Raw genomic sequence first — 21752 nt, 5'->3', positions numbered from 1 at the left:
TTTAGAAATAAGTCTTCTGTTATTACTAATAGGAGATTCATTACTAATTCCCAGTGCATGTGGTAGAAGGATGACCTGAGGGTTTGTTCTGTTTCCATCAGCAGACTGATTCTATTTCAAAATCTAAATGGGACTCAGAAAACACTGAATTAAAAGCCTGATTTGGGTCTATTTTAATGGGAATGCCCTCTCCTGTGGTGGGCCTGCAATCCTCAGAAACAGGCAAATGAATTAACTCCCTAGACTTTCCCCTGTCTCTACTGGGTTTTGGTACCAGATACAGGGAAAAGCAAAAATAACTTTCATAATATTTCTTTCTGCAGTCTAGTAAGCCACAAAGTAATAACCTGGATATAGTGAATGGATATTTTGTAATGATGAATCATGTATTTCTATGGTGAAGTAAAAGGTTCTACTCCACAAGAAGCTTATCACTGTATTTCAAAATAAGCAAATCACTTTGTATGTGGGAAGCCAAAGAACATTGCTTCATAGCACATAGAGTTTATTAGGTTGAAATAGGTAAGGCATCATTAGAGAATTACTGGCTAAACCACTTTCAAAGGGCTAAATAGAGGGTGGATCCACACATTCATAATTTCATGAGACAGAAATCTGATATTTGATTCAGATTTTAAAAAACTGAAATAATAACTGCAATAAAAATGAAACCTGAATAGGGAAGAAAGACTGTCATGGATAATATATTGGTTAAGAGTCACTGATTCTCAAATTCCCAGCTTCATACAGAAAAAAAATATAAACCAAAACAAAACAAAAACCAAACACAACAGAATGTGATCAACAGATCCAAGTGAAATAATCAGATTTAGGAATGCATGTGGTGCTGACTGTAATTGTCCCTCTCCCCTAGAGACAGCAACCTGCTACTGCAAGAGGCAAGTGAAAACCAATCTCAAGGAAGCATTGACAAGTCAAATATCTTCAAAGAAACCTGTTCTGTGAGATCCAAAAAGCAATTCTTTGTTTCTTTTGGCATTCTAAAAAATTATACAATAAGAAGGGAAAATCTTTCCAAGATGTAATTCAGTAAAAAAAAAAAAAAAAAAAAGGCTTCCAAGGACTAGAAGTTGTAAACTGTATCTCATCCACTGTTTCTCAGAAGGATTTGTTGTAATATCTGTTTTGTAAATGTTCCCTAGCAGACTTTGATGTAGACAAGGAATTGCAGATTTATTGCAAACTATTTTCATAGTGTAAAACTGTTCCTTACTATAGTGGCCACTGTCAAGATGTGACAACTTAGCTCATGTGAACAGGAAATAAAATGGCAAAGGGTTCAAGTTACTTTATCTGCTTTTCTAGAGTTATAAAAATTGCTTGCAGATAATATTACTTGTGAAAATAAAATTAAACTCTAATTGCTCGCTGTGTTTCAGATGACACATGAACTTTGTTAGTGTAAAATAAAACCTAGTGACAATTTTATGTTTACTGCTATGAAATCTGTGATTTTTAAACATTCTCAAGCTGTTATCTCTGAAAACACCATCTGTAAAAGTTACCCAGCCCCCCCAACAAGATGATTTTGCTGATGCAGAATTAGTCTTCCTGGTAATTTTGCAGGCTTCCATGTGTCTAGTAAATAATATGATATAGCCATACACAAAGAATCACGAGTTTCTTATGAACCATGTATGTTGCACATACAGTTGCCTCTCCCAAAAAGATTTACATTTCTGCTATTTTTATTAGATACTAAAGTTGCACCTTTCCTATGGACGTCATAGCTTCTCTTAATGTTTATGTTGTTTGTAAAGTAACATTACCTAGCATGTATTTTTAAGAGACACAGAAATACCATCTAAAATGGTATAAATTCAACATAACTTCAAACATTTTAGATACCGTTATAACGACAAACATATCAAACTTCACATGGTGTTTAAAAATATGCTAATAATTTGATGCAAGTTTTTATAACATTTTAAGAGTGAAGTATCAATTCTCTTCAAACAAAAGCAAAGGAAATGGCCTGTCTATTCCCTATAATCCTGCAATTAAGGTGCACTTTACCACTTATTAAATCCAGAATCCCAGAATAATCCTCCAGGACTGTCAGTCAAACACACCACATAAGAATATGAGCTACTATGATTCCTTCCCCCACCATACCGACATTTCCATTTTCATCCCTGCGTCATTTGTATAAGCTGCAGACAACTGTGGTCATGAATTTTAAAGAGCTCGGGTCATATTAGGGTCTCTTTCCACTTGATGAGATTTAGAAAGAGGAGAAGAGCTGCAGATTTGAAATTAGGACCATAAATAAATAAATAATACCCCCTCCCCACTTCAAAATACAGATCCTATTTTTCTTCCCCCATTTAAAAAAAACACAGCCATGTGGAATGATGAAAAGTGTTATCACTGGGTAATGATTTTTTCTTGATGATAGGTACAGAAAAAGGAAGTTATTCTCACCCTGAGAGGTAACGTAAATACTTAGTTTTGAAACACAATTAAAGAATCCTCAGCAGTAAATGCATATATATAAATTTTTGACATAGTTTTAAAAGTATTTATTTAAATTCTCTGCTAAAATACATCACTGAAATTCTAGAAATGTACTGCATGCAATATAAGTACTACCATCTCGCAGGGCATGTTACTTGCCTAAACTGCATATGCTTTTGGGACACTCAAAAATGTTTTCGGTACTCATCTGTGCCTAAAGCCAAAACCATGTAAAGAAGAGCTGTCAAGAACTGTTTGTACTAAATGAGAACACAGCATAGAGAAAGAATGGATTAAAAAATCATAACATGTAAGAGTTTTAACCTTCAGTTCAATTTCTGAATCTCAGATCCAATCCTAACGGATTGCAGCTTCAACTTCAACGGATTGTAGCTTCAACTACAGCTCCCTGCTTATTCATAAGACCAGTCATATGCCTAGAAGACCACATCTCTGAAGTACTACTGAATAATAAGCTTAGTATTAAAATAAAATCACTTTGTTCACATGCTACTTACAGCCTTCATAAATATCTGTTGGTATGTGGACTGCTGCATGTTGGTAAGATGTCTGTCGTCGGAAAACAGGATCTTCTTCAAATACTGGTCTGATTCTCTGGCTGCCAGATTCAGTGTCATTCTTTTCAGGCTTTTTAAAGAAAGACATGTACAGGGCAAAATATTACTAAGTATGCTAAAAACAATTCCATTCACATTTGTTTCTTTTTATATAAAAGGCTCGAGGCCTTTCTTTTGCAGCTAACATTTTGAATTTGTGTATAAACACACTTACTTGCTCCATGTCCAGAAATATTTCTGTATACTTTAAAGTATGAGTTACTCAATGCAACTCAGTGAAATTAAGAGCTGCAAAAGAAAAATATCAGCCTAACACCTTAAGCAACATGAGTGCATGGAATTTTTACACCAATAATGCAAGATAAATACATTATTTTCTATCATGTGTAATAATTTGTACCAAATCTTAAATATAAATCCTGTGTATCTTTCCTCCTGCAGATAATAAATTGCAACTTTTAAAATGATACCATCAATATATATTTCAAAAATGTATTTTTGAGAAACAGTGGTGCACATCCACTAAGGCTTCTTAGAACTTCTGACTGAAACAGGTTTTGTTCACTAGTTTTAATAATAAGTCTCGATGGAATCTCATCTACTCTCCTGCCCAGCTGCCTAGGTAGAAAGGTTCCCAAACACTCAGGTGCTCACCTCCACCTGCCTGCCTTGGGTTCCCATCCTCGCTCACCTATCTGCACTCCAGCTTCTTGATGCCTTCCAGTTCACTCAGTCATTTGGATTAGTTTTTAACTAGTAAAAAACCTCTGCTTTTAAAAGTAGAGGCTTTTCTAACTCAGCTACAAAACTTGCATGGAAACCAAGGAGGTCATGAAGACCAAACAAAGGGGAGATGGTAATGTCTTTACCTGGTTCAGAAGCAGCTGGAACATGCATGAGTTCCCATTGCATGAGTAGAGACAAACACTTAAATCAACAGTGAATCTACTGTGATACCAAATGATTAGGCAGATCAGCAACTGCATGCAACTATAAGGATATTTTTAATACTACAGAGTCATTGGTTATTGAAAATGTGCTCTGCTAAAAAAGTAGTGCTGACAAAGAAGCACCTGTCTGGTCAGTCAGGCATGTGTGTGCTGAGGCTATTCCTTATACATTACCATTTGTTTCATCACAGACTTACAGCCAAATACTATATTAGGTATAGGATCAAATGTTGCCTAAAGTAAGCAGCAGTCTAAGATGGGTTTCAATGAGGTGGTTTCCTTTGGAACCACAAAGGGCAGAACTCATCTAACCAGTGACATCCACTCATTTCAACAACATAGCAATGTTGAGCTCATCACCCCAGGCTGCCTTCATAGTCAATGAAGAAAAAGGGGCATTTTAGAGTGCAGTTCATCTTGTCTTAATTAGACATGAGTCATATCTTAGAAGTGCCTCCTACTTTCCATTGACTATAAAGCTAGCCCTAGGGGAAGTTGTATAGATGTAGAAGACTGCAACTATAGTGTAGAATTAGGTGAGATGAATCTCTGGAAGAATAGAAGGTGGACAATAATTCTGACTATTCTTATGCAGCAAAACTACTATATCTTATGCTAAGAAGTTAAATGTGTTACTTAGCACTTAAGCCCACGGTGGTGGATGAGACAGAGGGGGAAGCATAACCCTTAATACTGAAAGTAAAGGATGATTTTTTACAAAAGCAAATCTATTACCAGGTAAAATCCAGGTATATAATGGTATGAAATAATCTAAATTGCTAAAATGTGCAAATTACCTAAAAATCATTATTTTTCTTGGAACACCTAAGACTACATGCTGCCTTTTACTTTCATGTGTGTGGTATTATATTCATTAATAGTTCTAATGGACATGATGACCTCTGTTATGGAAGAGGACTTGTGAATATCATACTTTTGCATTTAGATACTTCTAAGAGAATAATGTTTGGTGTTTGGATGTGGATTAGAAAAGCAACAAATACTTGTACAACACAGCCTGAAATGTTTTGATCCAGTATCCCACCCTCTTAAAACTACCAGAAAGGAAAAACATGCCAGGGTCTGGCTGTGATGGAGATAATTTTCCCCAAAGCAGCCTGCATATAGTGTTGGTAGCTATAAAGGTGTTGATAGCACACCAATGTTTTGGCTACTGCTGAGCAGCATGCTTCACAATATCAATATCTCTCCGACATTCTCACCACTAGGCTGAAGGTGGGCAAGAGTTCGGGAGGGGACACAGCCAGGACAGCTGACCCAAAATGACCTAAAGGGATATTCCATACCATATGATATCTGTCTGTTATTCTTCCCACCAATACTCCATAATATCAAAACAAAACCATGAATATCTCTTCTCAGTCTCCAGCCATGCAGGGCGGTGGATCTACACAAATTGCATAGAGTAATGCAGAAGCTTTTGCATCCCAATTTTCAACTTTTCCTGGGAGTATTTTGTGACATTCAAAGTAGATATTGAAATAATGTAGTTATCTGCCCCCAGAACCCCAGAGAAACCTCAAATGACAACATTTTTTCATAGTTCTACAGTTTCCTTCACATAAGATACCTGAGCTAGTTCTGCACACAACAAGAAAGTATCAGGATTACAGGCAGAGTAGTGTTGCACTCACTTGGTCCACTACATACTGACCAGCAAGACTAAGTCTGTGCCAGGCCATAAACTTGCAATGTTCATGGTGGATCCTTCTATATAAGGTGAAAACTATTCACTTTTCATTTGTCAAATTCATGAATTTCAAGTTACATCCAAGTTAAAAAATGAATATATATATTAAAAAGGAACACCTCAATGTTATTATTTATTTTAGTCTGGAATTTTCATCAAAAGCCTGATAGGTTGTGGCATTGGTTGGTGCAGTTTTAATACCAAGTTAAACTTCCTTTTCTGGAAAGTAGCAAAACACATATTTTCAATCAAAGTAATCCAGCATGTGAATACAATTAAAATGCAACTCCAACCGATATTTCTCTAAAGTCAGAAGCTGAAATGCAATCAATACTGTCACAGGAAAATCCCACTGGAGATACTGGCTGAAGATTAATTTTCTATCTATTCAAACCTGGCCTTCACTTACTGAATTACATTGTTACCTACCACTGACAGTCAGCAAAGTAACTCACTCCTCTGCAATGAATCGCCAGACCAATTTCTCCCTCCCAAGTGAGGCAGATAGAATCAATTTCTTTCTTCAGTTCACATTTGTGCAATTTTAAGACTTTCTGTTTTAAAATAAATAAAATACTTCTTTCAGGTGTCTACTATTCACCATCAGAATAAAGGGAATTTGATATAACAGCTAAACTTCAGGTAAAGTGGGTTCTTCTGTAGCTGTTCTTTGCCATCTTGGCTAAATCACTTTTGGCATGATCTAAAATAAACTGGAGGTTGCTTTCTGGTTTTTGTAAGCCAAATACACGGCAGAAATAATGCAATTTGTCTCTCAAGAGCTTTGCAAACAAATTAATATATCTACATGAGGTAAGTGGAAGCTTTCTACCAATAACTATCACTGAAAGATGTGTAAAGAGAAGGAAACAACCATTAAAGTGAAATAAACCAAGGTCATTTCAAGAATCTCTGCCATAGTTTAGCTGCTCATTTCACTGCAGCCAAACATATCTCAGTTCCTTTCCACAGCATTCACTTATTTTTCACCATCACAGCCATGGGAAGATGAGTGGATTTTGTATCTCTACCAGTAAATATTCAGTTAGCTGAAAAGCACTGGTTACTGTAGAAATGGGAAATATTTTTTCCACAAATACAGAACTTACTGGGTTTTGCTTATTGCAAATGTTGAAAACTGGACACCAGAAACATAATATTAATTGAAAAAATACCATCAATGAAACACACAAATCCCATGACCAAACTGAAACAATCTTCAGTGGTTTTCTGAAGCTAGACTCTCTGCAGAAACAATGTAGAAGTCGCTCAAAGCATCAGAATAGGTTTAGCATCAGGACAAAAGAATAAAAGGTAGATTTCTTTTAATTCCTGAACTGATAGCCAACAAGAAACAATAGCACCTAATTTCATGCCTATGCAAAATAGAAAGGAATTGGTTGCTAGTATTCTCCATTGCCCTAATACCTAGGGACTGTGTTTTGCATGAAACCATGTTGTCCCTATCAATTCTGTTTAAGAGAATGACAGTGGAGTCTCATTGCCTATGGTTCTTTTAGCATAGTACAGATCCACTCTGTACAAACGAACACTATCGTGCACAAAATAAGCATAGAATTTTTCCTACACTCAGTTCCTTACTCAAAATCAGTGTTGCTTTTTTGTTGTTTTTTTTCTCCCTCTGAGGAAAGTAATACAGTAGAACTACATACACAGCCCCTCCAACACTGCTTGTGGCCCCATTAAAAAGTTACAGCTGGACCCGACAGCAAGAGTAAAATGAGATGTCACTTGAAGCAGACAGCTCAGCAATACGCCTGCAGCAAGCAAAGGACGAAACAGCTCTTCTAAGGACAAGATAGCGAGAAGTTAATTTTGAAGAGGCAGCTAAAATGCAATCCTAATAGCCATAGCACTTTCACAGCAGTTTAGATAATGTCATGAGTGCATTGCCTTCTGACACCTTCTTTTATTTCCTTTTCAATAGATGTGATTTTCCAGCTGTGGGAAAACTGCCAAGTGCTTTTAGATGGTTGTGACAGAACTGCAAACAGTTTACTTCCTTTTTGTTTGTGTGTGTCAGCGGGGGACTGTGGTCTTCATTCAGCTACACTAAGATTTTAAGTAAGATGACATTCTTCTGTCTACTCTTAGGGATAAAACTTGACCAAAAAGTGTTATACATAAAATAAGAAAACAGCTGGCTGAGAACTTAAATATTCTCACTTTTCCTGTGAGACAACAGAGAGGTGTTAAACATAAGAATATATACACATATTTGCATATACAAACATAAGAATAGATATAATATATATACAGGATCTGGGTAATCTTTTGTTGATAATCATTTCTACACACCCACTTAAAGGCTTGCCCCTTCCTACTGCATGCACAACTATATTATTTTTATGCATGGTTCAAAACCCTCTGCATGCATTCATTTATCTGACCTTCACGGTTCAAAGCTCCTGATCAGAAATTTTAGATGCCCATAGAATTATTATATATATCCTAAACATAATAGTGTCTACTCTTGCTTTGTATTCCAACCTATTCACAAAATTCACTGTATCATGAGCTTGGTTTCATGAATAAATGAATCCTTGATGTAATTAATTTATTATGGAAGGACTTGGAAGTCTGAGGACTAGAGAAGGGAGTCAGCATGTGGCTGGTCAAGTATTAAAGAAGGAATTCTGTGACTAGCAGTCCAAATGGGGCAGAACATGGCAATACATCATACTAAAAATTCAAATAGGTTTAACTAATACTTTTCCAGAGGACCTGGACTACACATCTGCTCAGATTTACCCTTTTAAACTGAATGTAAGAATTTAAATTCCTACTAGATAAAATGGAACTTGTTCCACTTTCTAAGCCAAGACATTCCCCCATCTCCTTGATATTTGCTTGAAAACTAGAATTACAGATTGCCTGAGACACTCTGTTCCTGCAACAAATGTCCACTGAGAACAGGGAGACCCCTTGCAAGCACAGGTCTGAAGCAATCAAGCCACAATATACATGCGTCTGATTTGAAGAGGAAAAGACTCTATTCTGTAAGTGTTCCAACAAGGTAGGGCTAAGGAGGTTAGATGAGGTGGCAGGATGAGGGTCTGAAAATCCGGTTACCTAAGCATATTAGCAATTAATATGCTTAATATGCACAGAGATACCTGTGCAATCAGCTTGTCTTTCTGAAAACTGGCATGATATTTTAGTGAGATAGAATTATATTTGTTGAAGCCTTGATTTCTTCCTTAATAAGAAAAGAACTGGAAGGTTTATTCTTTTCTCATTAGTACAGTACAATCTGACCTTCAAAGCAAAGCTGTGTAAAGTCTGCTGCTGTAACATCAGTATGCAAAAATCCATTTCTGTCCTCTGCTGCTTTCTCTTTAATTACAATGTCAGGTAAAATATAATATGAATTTTAAATATTTAAGCACATAAAATGTATTTATCTTCCTAAAGTTATTGTGACATTTTCACATTCCCACGTCATCAGCAACTTCTCTAACCTCCCCAGTGTTTCAAGGATGATGGAGAGCTGCCTTACAATAACATCACCCTTGGATCCATCCCATCTGGTCCCATTAACTTGCTTATTAGCTTGAGTTATTCCTAAACCTCCCCCTCCATTGAAGATTCAGGCACCATCTCCATATTCTTCCTGGGTTGTTCATCCTATTCATGTTACAAGGGAGTTACAGCTCCACCTGAACCTCCCAGCTTGGTGCTCTTCTGTATAGGGCGATGGCCTTAGGAAACTCAGGGGTTTGGGTCCAGAGTTTTCACTAAAAGTGACTTTTCTACCTGCTCTTAAGTTATTATGTTTGGCACAGAGCTGCTTTCTTCAGCGCTGACTTCAGTAGCAGCTTCACTGGACAAGATAGTATCATTAGCCAACAGTAGGAATACAGAGTCATAGCAGAATAATAGCACATTTTACTCTAACTCATTTAAACGTTATGAGAAGTTCAAGAAAGCCCAGTTAATTATAAAAAAAAAAATCCTTTAAAATTCATAGCCTCCTTTAAATAATTGATCATTCAGATCCCATTAAAGTACTCGAAGTTATGTAATAAAACAAAATAAAAATATCCATTGTTGACAAAAGTCCCATGGAATACTTGGTTGTCTGTAATTTCAAGACCAAAATGCACTCTACATAATTTAGATTTTTTATACATCACCCAATTAAATTTCAAGCTAGGAACTGTTCTACCCTTGTTGGAATGACTCACACTGCCTACCTCTTCCCACCCCGACATCTGATTAAAGATCATACCCCTGAGGAGCAAGAACTATTAAATCATCTTAATGCTTCATTGAGAATTACTTATAATATCAACTGAATGTGAACATTCAATTAGTTTGAATTTTTTCATCTGCTGCAGTTGCCTTTGCCACGCTTTGCTAAGCCATCAACTGATCCTGCTTCACAATGCATTCTTACCTTCTGTCATACTGCTTAGGTCCAGATTTTGTACATCCTGCAGCATACTGATTGGTTATTGCTTTTTGTTCTTAATTTGTTCCATCTTCTGTGTCAACAGCAACCTTAATAACAGTAAAGCCCTGCTTTGAGAAGGAGGTTAGACTACATGACCTCCATAAGCCCTTCTAATCTGTTTTTTTTCCTGTGATCCTCTGAGTTAACACTAATGGGGCTCAAAACACTACCCAAACATCACTCATTAATTCATGCTCACATAAATATAATGCATCTTTTCACTAATTAAATGCCAGCTGTATCTAGGTAGATAAAACCAGTAGGTAATGTTAAGCCATTTACTGACCTCTGGGTTACATATGGACCATAGACTTTCCCTGCAGATTAAATACGGTCTAATAATTTAAGCAAATTGCCCTAACACTATGCAAGACTATTTTTATATATTTAAAAACACCTGTATGGGAAAATCCTAACAATGCAATAAATTAGAAGAATGGCATTCACAGAGACTGGGGAAATTTTAGAAGGATAATGTGCCCAAGAAGAACATCAGAAGGAAAAAGAATGAAGAAACAGGTCAAACTGAAGACAAGCTCAAAAGTTTTTAGGGTCTAGACAATGTGATTCCCTGTTGGATTAAAAGTTATTTGCAACACACACCATAAAGAGAGCTGCAAGAGTGGCTTTAAACCACCTCTCACACACCAACATTAAAACCTCTGAAAAACTTTTGAGTCAGAAGACAAAAGCACAGAAAACCTTTCCACAGCCCTGTGGGCAAGAAATGTTCCTGAAGCTAACTCCTAGGTTGCTTCCTCCTCAGCCCTACTCAAGACATGACCTTGCATAAAATGAGAAGCTTCAATTCTGAAGCTCTGCTGCTTCGCCATATTTATGCCAAGCACTGTAAACTAGAGATGTTATTGAAGAGAACTGCAGGAAAAGAACACTGGACATAGTAAGAAAGATGGATATTTAACAGAATAGTCTGATCATCCACTTACAAACACCTACAAATGAAATGCTTTATATTGGATGTGGTTGTCTTATTCAGTCTATTCTTTTTTTCACATAGTCTCCAAAAAACAACAGGGGTAAAGCATGTTGACAACAAGCATATGGAAAGGCCAGGAAAAGTGATCTGGCCTTTTTGCAGATTGCACTGGCCAGTTCAGAAATGCTCTTATTTGCAGTCAGGGGCAGGAACAGGCAGAGAACCACATTTCAAATAAACTACAGGAAACTTCCTGAAAATCCCCAAATACTGCAATGAATAGATTATTTATTGTTTGGAGATATATTTGGAATCATAAACCACTTTGAAAGCATCTCTAAGAAAGCAAATATGGTATTATGTCCCCGAGTAAAGCAGCATTTCATGTCATCTGAGGAAAGCAAAACTACATGGTAATCTCCCAATTAATTAATAGTAATTACATAGACTTCCCAGAATGAGGATTCCAGAGCATCAGCTTTGCTCCACATACAATCTGAATATTGAAGGCAATTATGTAATTATAATAATTACCTCTTATCTCACTCATGATGAAGGGTTCATTTGATCATTTATTTCATCTGACATATGAGTAAGCAGTAGATCAGTAGAACCTCAGAAGATACATCCACCAGCACTTTGTCTGTCTTTTTTAACTTCTTAAACTTGAAAATATGACTCAAAGATTTTGGTGATTTTAGCTATTTTGAGTCTACATGTTAAATCTTATTAAAAATATTGTAAGTGTTCCATTCCAGCAATCTTGATATGACTTGCAATTCTCAAAGACTACTTCCACCTTCAAACAATCATGTGAAAAAACATCAGATTCTGTCATTCATTTTGGTGAATATGACCCACACATTTCCAAGTGACATGTCAAAATACCTGTACAAGATTGGTATCTGAAATTAGGCAACAAAGCCTTAAAATCACTACTTCAAGTGCTATAAACTTTCTGTAACAGGTTCAGCTTTTGAAGTTGCTTTTATTTACCAATAAATAATTATTCATTGCATTCACTGCAATTACTATCGCTCATGCATTTAATATTAGTAGGAAATACCCTGAAACAAGAATTTTTTTATTAAACTGATGAATCACTACCTTTAGGACTGAATTCTGATCTTTGATGTGGCATAAACTTACCCTTCATGGAGAGACTTCAAGCATTGCTCTTTTGTGCAAATTTGCCTTCAAGGTAGGATTCTCTGCATTAAGAACATCCTCATCCTTTTTAGGACACTGACAACTACAGTTGTCACTCTTGCCATTATTATTTCATAACTCTGATTCACAAGTAGGGATAGCTTTGGGGCAGTCAGATATTTCATTATCATGTATTTTTCATTGCAGGCTCGAATGTATATTCATTTGGGAGAAGACTTACACAAATTTGAACAAAGGGATATAAACCTGACATTGAGTTTTTAAATCAGAATATTAAAAAACTGATAATAATGATTAAAAAAAAAAAACAAAATAAAAAAACCCAAAACCCAAGAACCCCTGCTTCCTATGGCAATAGATCATCATAATTTCAATATGAAGCTCAAAGGACTGTCTTTTCTCCCTACGGGTTGCACTGAAACTTACCTAAATGCATTGAAATGGAAAAACCTAACACATTTCCCAGTGATACATGGTAAAAGGCACACATTCCTTAGTGAACAATGCAAAAATTCTGGGTACTAAAGTAGACAATGTCAATTGTGCCCTCACTATCAGTTCCAATGCTCATTTCCCAAATTGGCTAGCAAAAATGATAACAGTGGATTCCAGACACGACAAAGGAAAGTGCTCAGCAAAAATCCTGGAGAATGCATTTCCCTAAAAGATCTGGAAGTCAAGGTACTATGAAATTACTAGAAATAAATTCTTTTGTATAAAAAAAGATGAACAACAGATGTCAGACCAAAGAACATAAAAATATGGTTTTCCTACTTAGTTCTCCTCCCCATACACCACAGATAAGACCCTGTGTGCTATCTTACAACAAAATTTTTGTACCTCTCCACTACAGTAAGAAGTGTGCATTTTAATCATAAGCATTATTTTTTTTTATACGCTACAGTGCAAAAGATACAACTCCACAAAGTGTAATTAGTTACATGAAAGAGATAAAATATGGATCTACCTTTTCAGAGAAGTTTATTTTCAAACATATTAATTCAAATGAAATTTTTCAACATATGTAGCATAGTAAGTATGCTCTATGATATCTAGCATACAAAAACTTTACAGAGTAATATCTCTGAATGCGTTGTGTATTTGAGAAGCACAATACAGAGGCTGGGAATACTCGCAGGAATCAAGAAGTGCAATATCCAGGAGATGTTTTTATTATGTTAGGATATCTATGGGAATATATAAATTTTCCCACTTAATTTAATAAAATTTTAAATGTGTTATAGATGTAATTATTAATTCCAAGTACTAATGCCAGCAGCAAATCATATAGGTTAATGTTCAAGATACATTTTAGAAAAATTGAAATATATTTGAAAAAAATGACATTTATTACAGAGTAGCAATTCATAGTCTAATGAAACTTTTCTAAGGTTTTATAAATGTTCCCTATACAGGTGTATCAACAATCCTACTCTGACAGTCTTTCATAATAGTAGATATAATTTATACTAGCACAAATGTTCCTTCCCTCTTATATCTCACATCATTCTAAGAACAAACTACCTTGGCAAAATGTCACCCATGTCTATATCAAAAAATGCTAGAATTTGTCATTTGCCTGTATGGCTAATAGCCGTTACAGGGAGAAATTCAATTTATATGCCCAGAACTGTGGTATGTTGAAACCCACCAGAAATTTTTTTAAATGATGTTTATATTCACACCTAATGAATGAACCTTTCTTAGTTTTACAACAGATTTCAACTTGATGTAGAGATATCTTTTTATCATTATTATTTGGGAAAACAAAACTCCAACAACAAAAAAAAAACACCCCTTGATAGCTGCATTTATGCTGCAGTTTTAAACTCAGGGAGATAATGGTTTACATATTATTCCAAAATAATAAGGCATAATGAATTAAGAATATTATCAAATCCATGTGGCAATGACAGCTTATCAGTTATAAAAGATTTCACCTTGCAAGTTTTATTAAGTAACAAAAAAAAATGGTTTTCATATTTAAAACAGACATACGCATGCTCCAGATCGCTTCCCACTAGTGGAACCCACACACTCTCATCACAGAATGAATTTACATTTTGTGCAGGTAGCAGCTCCCAAAGGGACCCATAATTCTAGAGCCTCCATGTTAATTCAGTAAAATAACATTAAAAAGTGCTCCTATTACTTAATACCTGATCAATAACTGCACAAGAAGTACTGCTTTGTTAGTCATGACCACAATTCAACATGAAGCTGGATGGAGGCATTCCCTAATAAATCACTTGTGCTAACTAGGGACACAGCTCATGCCAGGAGATGCAACTGTTTGGTTCCAATTAAAGCCTAATGAGTAAGACCTACAGATGAGCTGCAATCCTCCAGTGAGGTGTGGCTGGTTTCATGATAAAGAAACACTTGTTTCTTTAATTGTAATCGTTAGTCTTTTCAGTTAATCACTGAAAAATTTCAATCTCCTTTTCCTTAGGCTGTAGTAACTTGTGCAGGAAAGAGTTTATAAAACCATGACCCTAAAAAAGGTAGAAAAGGAGCAAGATGGAAAGAAGAGATGAGAGAAACATTAAGGAATGAATCAAGGAAGAATGAAAATTAAGCCACTGAACGATTTGGTGCACAGTGGAGAGAATTATCTGAACAAAAGGAAACAATAAAATTAGACTTACAGAGAATCTATAAAGAAGATGTAGAATCACTAGAAATAAAATGGAGGCCAGTATAAAAAAAAAGAGGAAAACTGAACAGTGAAGTAAAGATGACCATAAACAGAGTGGGGTACAAAGGGCAAGAAGAGAAAACAGGCAAAGCAATATTGAAACTAATAGGAAAGGCCATCTTCATGTGGTGCCACTCAGTTATCCAATAAAACCACCACAGCATTTGTCCAAATACAGCACAAGCAGTTGACAGCTGCAAATTAAAGTGCACAACCCAGGCTGCAATACATCAAACTGAAAGGGTTTGGGGGCAAAAGGACAGTGAATGGAAACCTAGGAGACCTGTATTAAATTACAAGTTTGATCATTATCTTCCTATGAGATATGAAAAATGAGACTATAATGCCTCCTACTTTGTTGTGAGGATAAAACTCATTAATTACCATGAAGTGTTCACACATTACATTCAGGGCTGTGGGGAAATAAGCAAGTAGGATCTAATTGCTGTTGTAGGATAAAGAGTACAAAAGGTATATTACTGATAGATGGACTAAGAGCTTACAAATTGATTGTTTTATCTGGGAGACTGAAAATTCCAAAGGCCAAAGAATGATCAGCCTTCACATTCCCTTTTTATTTTCTCAGTCCAAGCAAACACAGTCATTAGATTAAAAAAGGCCCATCGAGACAGCAGATGAAAAATGAGGGAGAAGAATCTCCTGAATGCCATACATAAACAGGGAGCAGGAAAACAAACTCCACTGCAGCGTATTAACATACACAGAAAAAAATACACAGAATTTAGGTTAGAGGATTGTTCTTCTGATAAAGCTATAATTTTAAAAGGGTGAGTGGAGACAAAAGCTGGCAGCCAGGACCTGTGAGATTCCTTTATTCTAATTCTTGAACATGTAAAATCTAAGGTCTAAAAGGGTCTGTCATAAGAACCTGGTCAACAGAGGGAAACACACAGCTAGAAGTGATTCAGCTGACTATAGGCACCTACCTCACGAAAAACTCAACAACTCTCCAGACAAATCCGCAGTGACTAGCTTAGATAACTGATTTTCATAAATAAACTTCTGTGGCTGATTATTCCTTTTTATACTGAAAGAGAATTATAATATCATGTCCTTTCATTAAATGAAGGCTTACAGCACAGAAGAAAACAATATGAACTTGTAATGACAGGGGGCCTGAATTAATAACCGAACGTTAAACCTATGTTATCTTCAATCTCTTTAGTTAACAATAAGTATTTGTCTAAAAGTGCAGCTGGTGTTTAATGTAAACTTGCGTAAGAAAGGAAAGAACATCAGATAAGGGGAACCGGCGGTCAAAGTTTGCACTTGCAACACCATACATCTGGTTAAGACCCGGCTGAGACGGGAACTGCTGTTTGAGCCAAAGCCAGGGGACTGGTGAACTTGCGTGCAAGACAGAGGTGAAAAATTCGAGTGAGGATCTCGAGACCCCTGCCCACGACCACCAGGAGGCACTGCGCAGGCATGAAGGAAGCTTTAGCTCATTATAATATGAAGCGGGAAAAGGATATGAATATGTACAGGCGTGTTGGGTAACCTATTGCATATTTAACACTTTAGAGAATAAATGTAGAGGGAAAACGACCCTGGGGTGCGCATGCCTTTGGAGGAACTATCCCCCATGCGCCTCAGCTGAATAAAGCATACCTACTTTACAACTTTAACGAGTTGTGGAGTCAATCTGCGTATCAGTAAGAGACAGCAAAGAATGGGCGGCAAAAGCAGTTTTACTATCCAGTGCTTCAGATATGATTCTATTAAACTCTTTCTTTATTAAGAAAAAAGATACCACCTATGCCCTCTCAAGCATTTTTCAAGCAGGAACAAGGGGGAAGAGTCTGTTGTATTTGCATAGATAGCTGAAAACCTGGATTCAAATTTGCAAAAAAAAATCTGTATCAAATCATTGACCAGCTTATCCTTATTTCTTCTTCTTTCAAGTTATATTACTGATCACAGTGGCAACCCAAGCATAAATACTGCTACATTCACATGGGAACTATTCTTAGCTCAACAACACAGATTATTACAAACTTCATTTCAAGAGTTCAAAAAGACATATAAGAAATGAAACTGAAACAGAGATTCAAATAGGACACATGGTGGAGTAATACATTTTGTTTCTTTCTTTTTGTTTGTTTTAGTAGGGGGATTTGGTGGTATTTGGGGCTTTTCTGGGGGTGTGGGAGAAGGGACTAACCAAAGAAAGCTAAAGAAAATGAGATTAACTCTGGAACAGTATTTCCTTTCCCACCTTGCCAAACAAATTTGGATTTAGGTTGTAGAAGTAGTCACCTCGAGACCTTTCCCAATACTGTTAAATCATAACAGATAGAGCAGGGTCTTTTATTTCACACCACAATATACCATCACTTTATGGTACATTTAGAATAAAATTCCAACATTTAAGCTTTGTAATTCTGTTTCCAGAAATTATTAGCACCTGCAGTTTCAGTGAATTAGATGAGAAGAGACCAGTATCTTTCAAATTTAGGTTACTTTTAATGACTTTTATTTAAATCATGCAAACTTTAAAACTGAGGACTGTAGTCTTTGTTGCATCTGAATTCCAGTACTTGTGACTTTATATAAGCACATAAAATAGTTCTTTTTGACATGATCTATGTACCTTCTTTAATTGTCTTACAGCAGAAGCATCAATTATAATAGTGATGCCACCTATCTCTAAAGAATACTTGATTAAAAAGTGCAAATGAAACATGCTGGAAATTCTGATTAATACATTTAACACATTTTTTCTACGTTTTTCTAAATTAAACCTATAATGAAGTCAAGCAGCTGTACTATGTCAAGCAAAGGTGAGGGCAACTTGGACTCTCGCCAGAAGACAATAATATTTTAATAGTTAAAACCAAACTGGAAACTTCAAACCACTCAGAGTTTCAGTAGAATCTGGAATTGAAATATCATACATTTAGTCTAAATCTTGGGAGTGGGTTTTCAATTTCCCCAAGGCTTATTACAGTCATATGAGTGACAAACTGCATGAAAATAGTTTGTCAGTAATATTTTATAATTGCTTTCCTTCATGTAAAAAATTTATTACAAAGAATACAGAAAAAGATAATATCAGCTTGGAAAACAGGGCCAGAAAAAGGTTTCTTTGGAGTAAAGAAGATTATTTACATTATAATTTTGATTCTCCAGTCCTATAATTAGGATTTTATTAAATTTCTAGAAGTTACTGATATTCCTGTAAGGATCCTTTTTCTCCCAGCATATTCCCTGCCTGATCAGTAATTTAGATTGTATAAGTGAAGAGAGATTTTAATAACTAGAACACAAAGTAATATCTGGCTCTTGAAGAAACTTTTGAAGACATTTCTAAGTTTCTTGGTTTCTTGGTTTCTTACTTCTGCAAAATATTTAAATGATGGTCTTCAGGTTTCATTAGTGGTTTCAATCCCTTAATTTTCTGAAATTACAGGTAATGAAACAAAAAGAAACATATTACTTACATCATTCTGATCGTCTTTTGCATTGTAATAGATTATATCATTATTCTGTAAGAGAAAGAAAAGTCATTGTTAACTTAAAAATAATGAAGTTTGCCAGCAATAATTTGTATTAGAATACATTTTAAAAGAAGTCCATATTTCATTAAGTATTCTTTGAAATATGACAGAATCAGACCTTTGTTTGCTCTGTTGCATGTAACATTTCCCATGCTCGTTTTTAACTTCATTCAATTAATGCTTTTTATCTCATAAGCTACATAAGTCACTCAAAAAAAACCCAAAAAACAGCTAGAAAAGAACAAAGTTGGACAAAATCAAGAATTTCTGTTACAGACATATGACTCCTTGCCTTATGCAGTTAGGTGATTTATGCGCCATGACATCTAGCAGGCAAGAGATACAATGACGCATGGGTATTGCTAAGTGGGTAAAGTGTTTGCTGCACACACGTTTATTGTTTTAGTCACCTCCCATGGTGAAAATAAAATCTGGGAAGATACATCACAGGAGAGTCTGGCTGTTGTAGCTTAGAGTGGATGCTGGCAGCTTTGTGGAAACACTGTACCGTGTAATTCAAGCAAAGCAATGAAAGAGAAGATTACTAGTTTTCATTGCAAAATCAGTCAGAAGCATCATTCAGTGAAACATCTACAGCAGTTTGAAACCTGGGGTATTTCCTGTGGAATACAATTTTGTTTTCTCTTGAAATATTTCTGAACCATTTAAAATCCTTAAAAATTTAGGTTCACTGTATTAGCTTTGAACTAAATTGCTGTAATGCTCCATATACCTATTTGAATGAAAGTAAGGAATTGTCATATATATTTTTACATAAAATAGATACATATATTTAAATGAAATAGATACATATATACACATAGAGCATTTTTTTAGATACATATATGTGCATAGCATTTTCTTAAGTCCCATTACAGATTTTGAATAAATAAAGGAGAAGTTAATTTCTTCATGTCCAGCAGCTTGTTTAAAATAGGCAATTCCTGTAAACCTAATAAAAGAGCCTTAATTTATATTTTCAGGTTTGTTGATGGTAATACCTTTGGATTTATGTATCTACATAAAAAGGTTTACCACTAAAAATGTTTTTTTCTTTTATAAATGCTAACAGGAAATAATGATCTCAGTTACAATTTTTTAAGTGGGCAACAACAACTACTACTTGCATTAATAAAGTATCATGGCGTGCTACAAGGTAATGTAGTTCATCTTTGCAAACCATTGTTTTCCTCACTTCATAAATAATTTTATTTATCATTCATTCTCCTTTGTGACCTTTTTTGAGATGCACCCATGTAATATATTATAGATGAGCTAAATACCACTTTGAGGTAAATGCTATTAATATGAACTCATCCTCTTTCTTTTTCCTTCAAAATGCACTTTTCCATCAAGACACCATTTTACCTGCAGGCCAGATGGTTTGGTATCATTTGTGTAATGAAGCCAGACCTCAGTGTGGTTATGTTGCTATGGCATGTGATGTTATGCTATGCTATGTTATGTTATGTATGTTACATCACGTATGCTACGTTATGTTTGTTAAATTATGTTGTATTACCTTATGTTATGTTACATTAAAGCACATTATGTTACGCGATGTTATGGATGTTACCTTATGTGTGTCATGCTGTGTTGTGTTACATGTTTTAGCATAGCTGCCCCACAGTCTCTTCCCTGGAAGCTTTTGTTTGGGAAAAATGACACAAGGAAAAGCACTGCATACATACTTAGCTGGACATCATGTATATATTATTTTTGGCTAATGGCTTAATCTTAAAAACACATTTTCATAAGACACAATTCTAGCAGGCCTTCTATATGGACTCTCATTTAGGTATCAGTTTATTTCCACACCCGTTCCCACTGTTCAAGTTCGACGTCACCTTGCCTTCAAATCATTTAATGCTTAGGATTTTTAAAGCTGTCCTCTACGCATACAATTCTGTTTATCTCCTTTAGGAAAATGATTCTTTACTGTCACAATTATACTGCTACTGGACTAAGCAGTATCTTTTAAATCACCTATTAAAGACTTATGTTGCATAAACACGATGAATTTATAAGTTAATTAAAATAACCACTACCACCACTCCCAAAGGAATTATGTATTTTGTTAGGCTACTTATATCTTATAGCTCATTATTCTCTCTGGAGATATTACCTATGTAAGGCATAAGCTGACACTGGTCATATCTCACTACTTTCAATATGGAAAAATATGAGATACGCAGTGCTACAACACACCGAATGCTATACAGTTCACAAATTAGATTCATGGATCAGTTAGATGTTTAAAGGACAATTTTTCATAATTTAACCACTTCTAGCTGACAAGAACAAATTGCTTTGGTGCCTGCTCCCAAATGAGTGGTTTAGTTATTTATTAACTTGTTGGCAAAAAGAATTTGAGTCTTACCACTGTTATACACTTCTGGTACCAGGTAATACTGCACACTTATTCAGCAAGCCCAAGATGAAAAGTAAATATGCTAGCTGTTTACTTTTATTCTTTATCCAGTAATGCTATGAGAGACAGAGGTGAATACTCACTGCTATTGCTGTTCATGAATTAAGGGATTTAGTAAGCTGAATTGAGAGAAGTGTGACTTTAGAAAACCAGGACTAGGTCATAAATGTTTTATTTGTGACTCTTACTGTTCTTCCTAGTCTATCCTAATAATCTTTTTTCCTCCATGGTTTCATTTATATTATTTCATGCTGGTTAGATTGTTCCATTGTCTTTATATTGCTTTTCACTTCAATACTGCTTTGTTTCCCAGATTTGGCAAGAAAACAATTCCAATGGGAAACACCACATATTGGGTAGTATGAATGACTTCCTAAATTTCACCAAACAGAATCCAAATTTTTGGTCCTTACGAGCTTTATGTCTAGAGATTTGAAGAAACAGACAGATTTATCAAATACAAGAAAAGCATGGGAAAATACGATCTTTCAGAACATCTGGAAATGAAATTTGGATTCATACCAACACTAACACTAGCATTTTGATTCTCTATGGAGCAAGTTTACAGACACAACAGTCTATCGTCTTGACTAGATAAATACCTAATCTCAACTAAAGATTATGTGAATGGAGCTGAAGTTGGCTTGTTGTTTCGGAAAATAGCAATCTTTTCCAATCATCAAATTCTTTCAAGAACAGCACAAAGGGATTACATTGCAACAAGAGATACCTGACTCTAGAGATAATTCTGTAAATTACAATAATATATCTGTGTCATTTTTTTTAGTAAAAGCTAGACAT

The 21752-nt window shown here is 35.4% G+C and overlaps 1 protein-coding gene across 9 annotated transcripts in view; it reads right to left on the bottom strand.

Moving 5' to 3' along the window:
* The window catches only part of CACNA2D1 (calcium voltage-gated channel auxiliary subunit alpha2delta 1), a 387883-nt gene that overhangs the window by 161854 nt on the left and 204277 nt on the right, over positions 1-21752 (bottom strand). For all 9 annotated transcript variants that reach the window (XM_061467295.1, XM_061467296.1, XM_061467298.1 and 6 more), the window contains exons 5-6: positions 18464-18508; positions 2997-3126 (exon numbers count right to left, since the gene is read on the bottom strand). In XM_061467295.1, the coding sequence (XP_061323279.1) occupies positions 2997-3126; positions 18464-18508 (175 nt within the window). The remainder of the gene's footprint in view (positions 1-2996; positions 3127-18463; positions 18509-21752) is intronic.

This window comes from Pezoporus flaviventris, unplaced genomic scaffold, assembly GCF_033815535.1.
Source record: "Pezoporus flaviventris isolate CSIRO_AGI_PZ_B2104156 unplaced genomic scaffold, CSIRO_AGI_Pfla_v1 ptg000045l, whole genome shotgun sequence".
In the NCBI taxonomy this organism is placed as follows: Eukaryota; Metazoa; Chordata; class Aves; order Psittaciformes; family Psittacidae; genus Pezoporus; species Pezoporus flaviventris.
The sequence above is the reverse complement of the archived record's forward strand: the minus strand, read 5'-3'. Positions and strand labels throughout refer to the sequence as shown.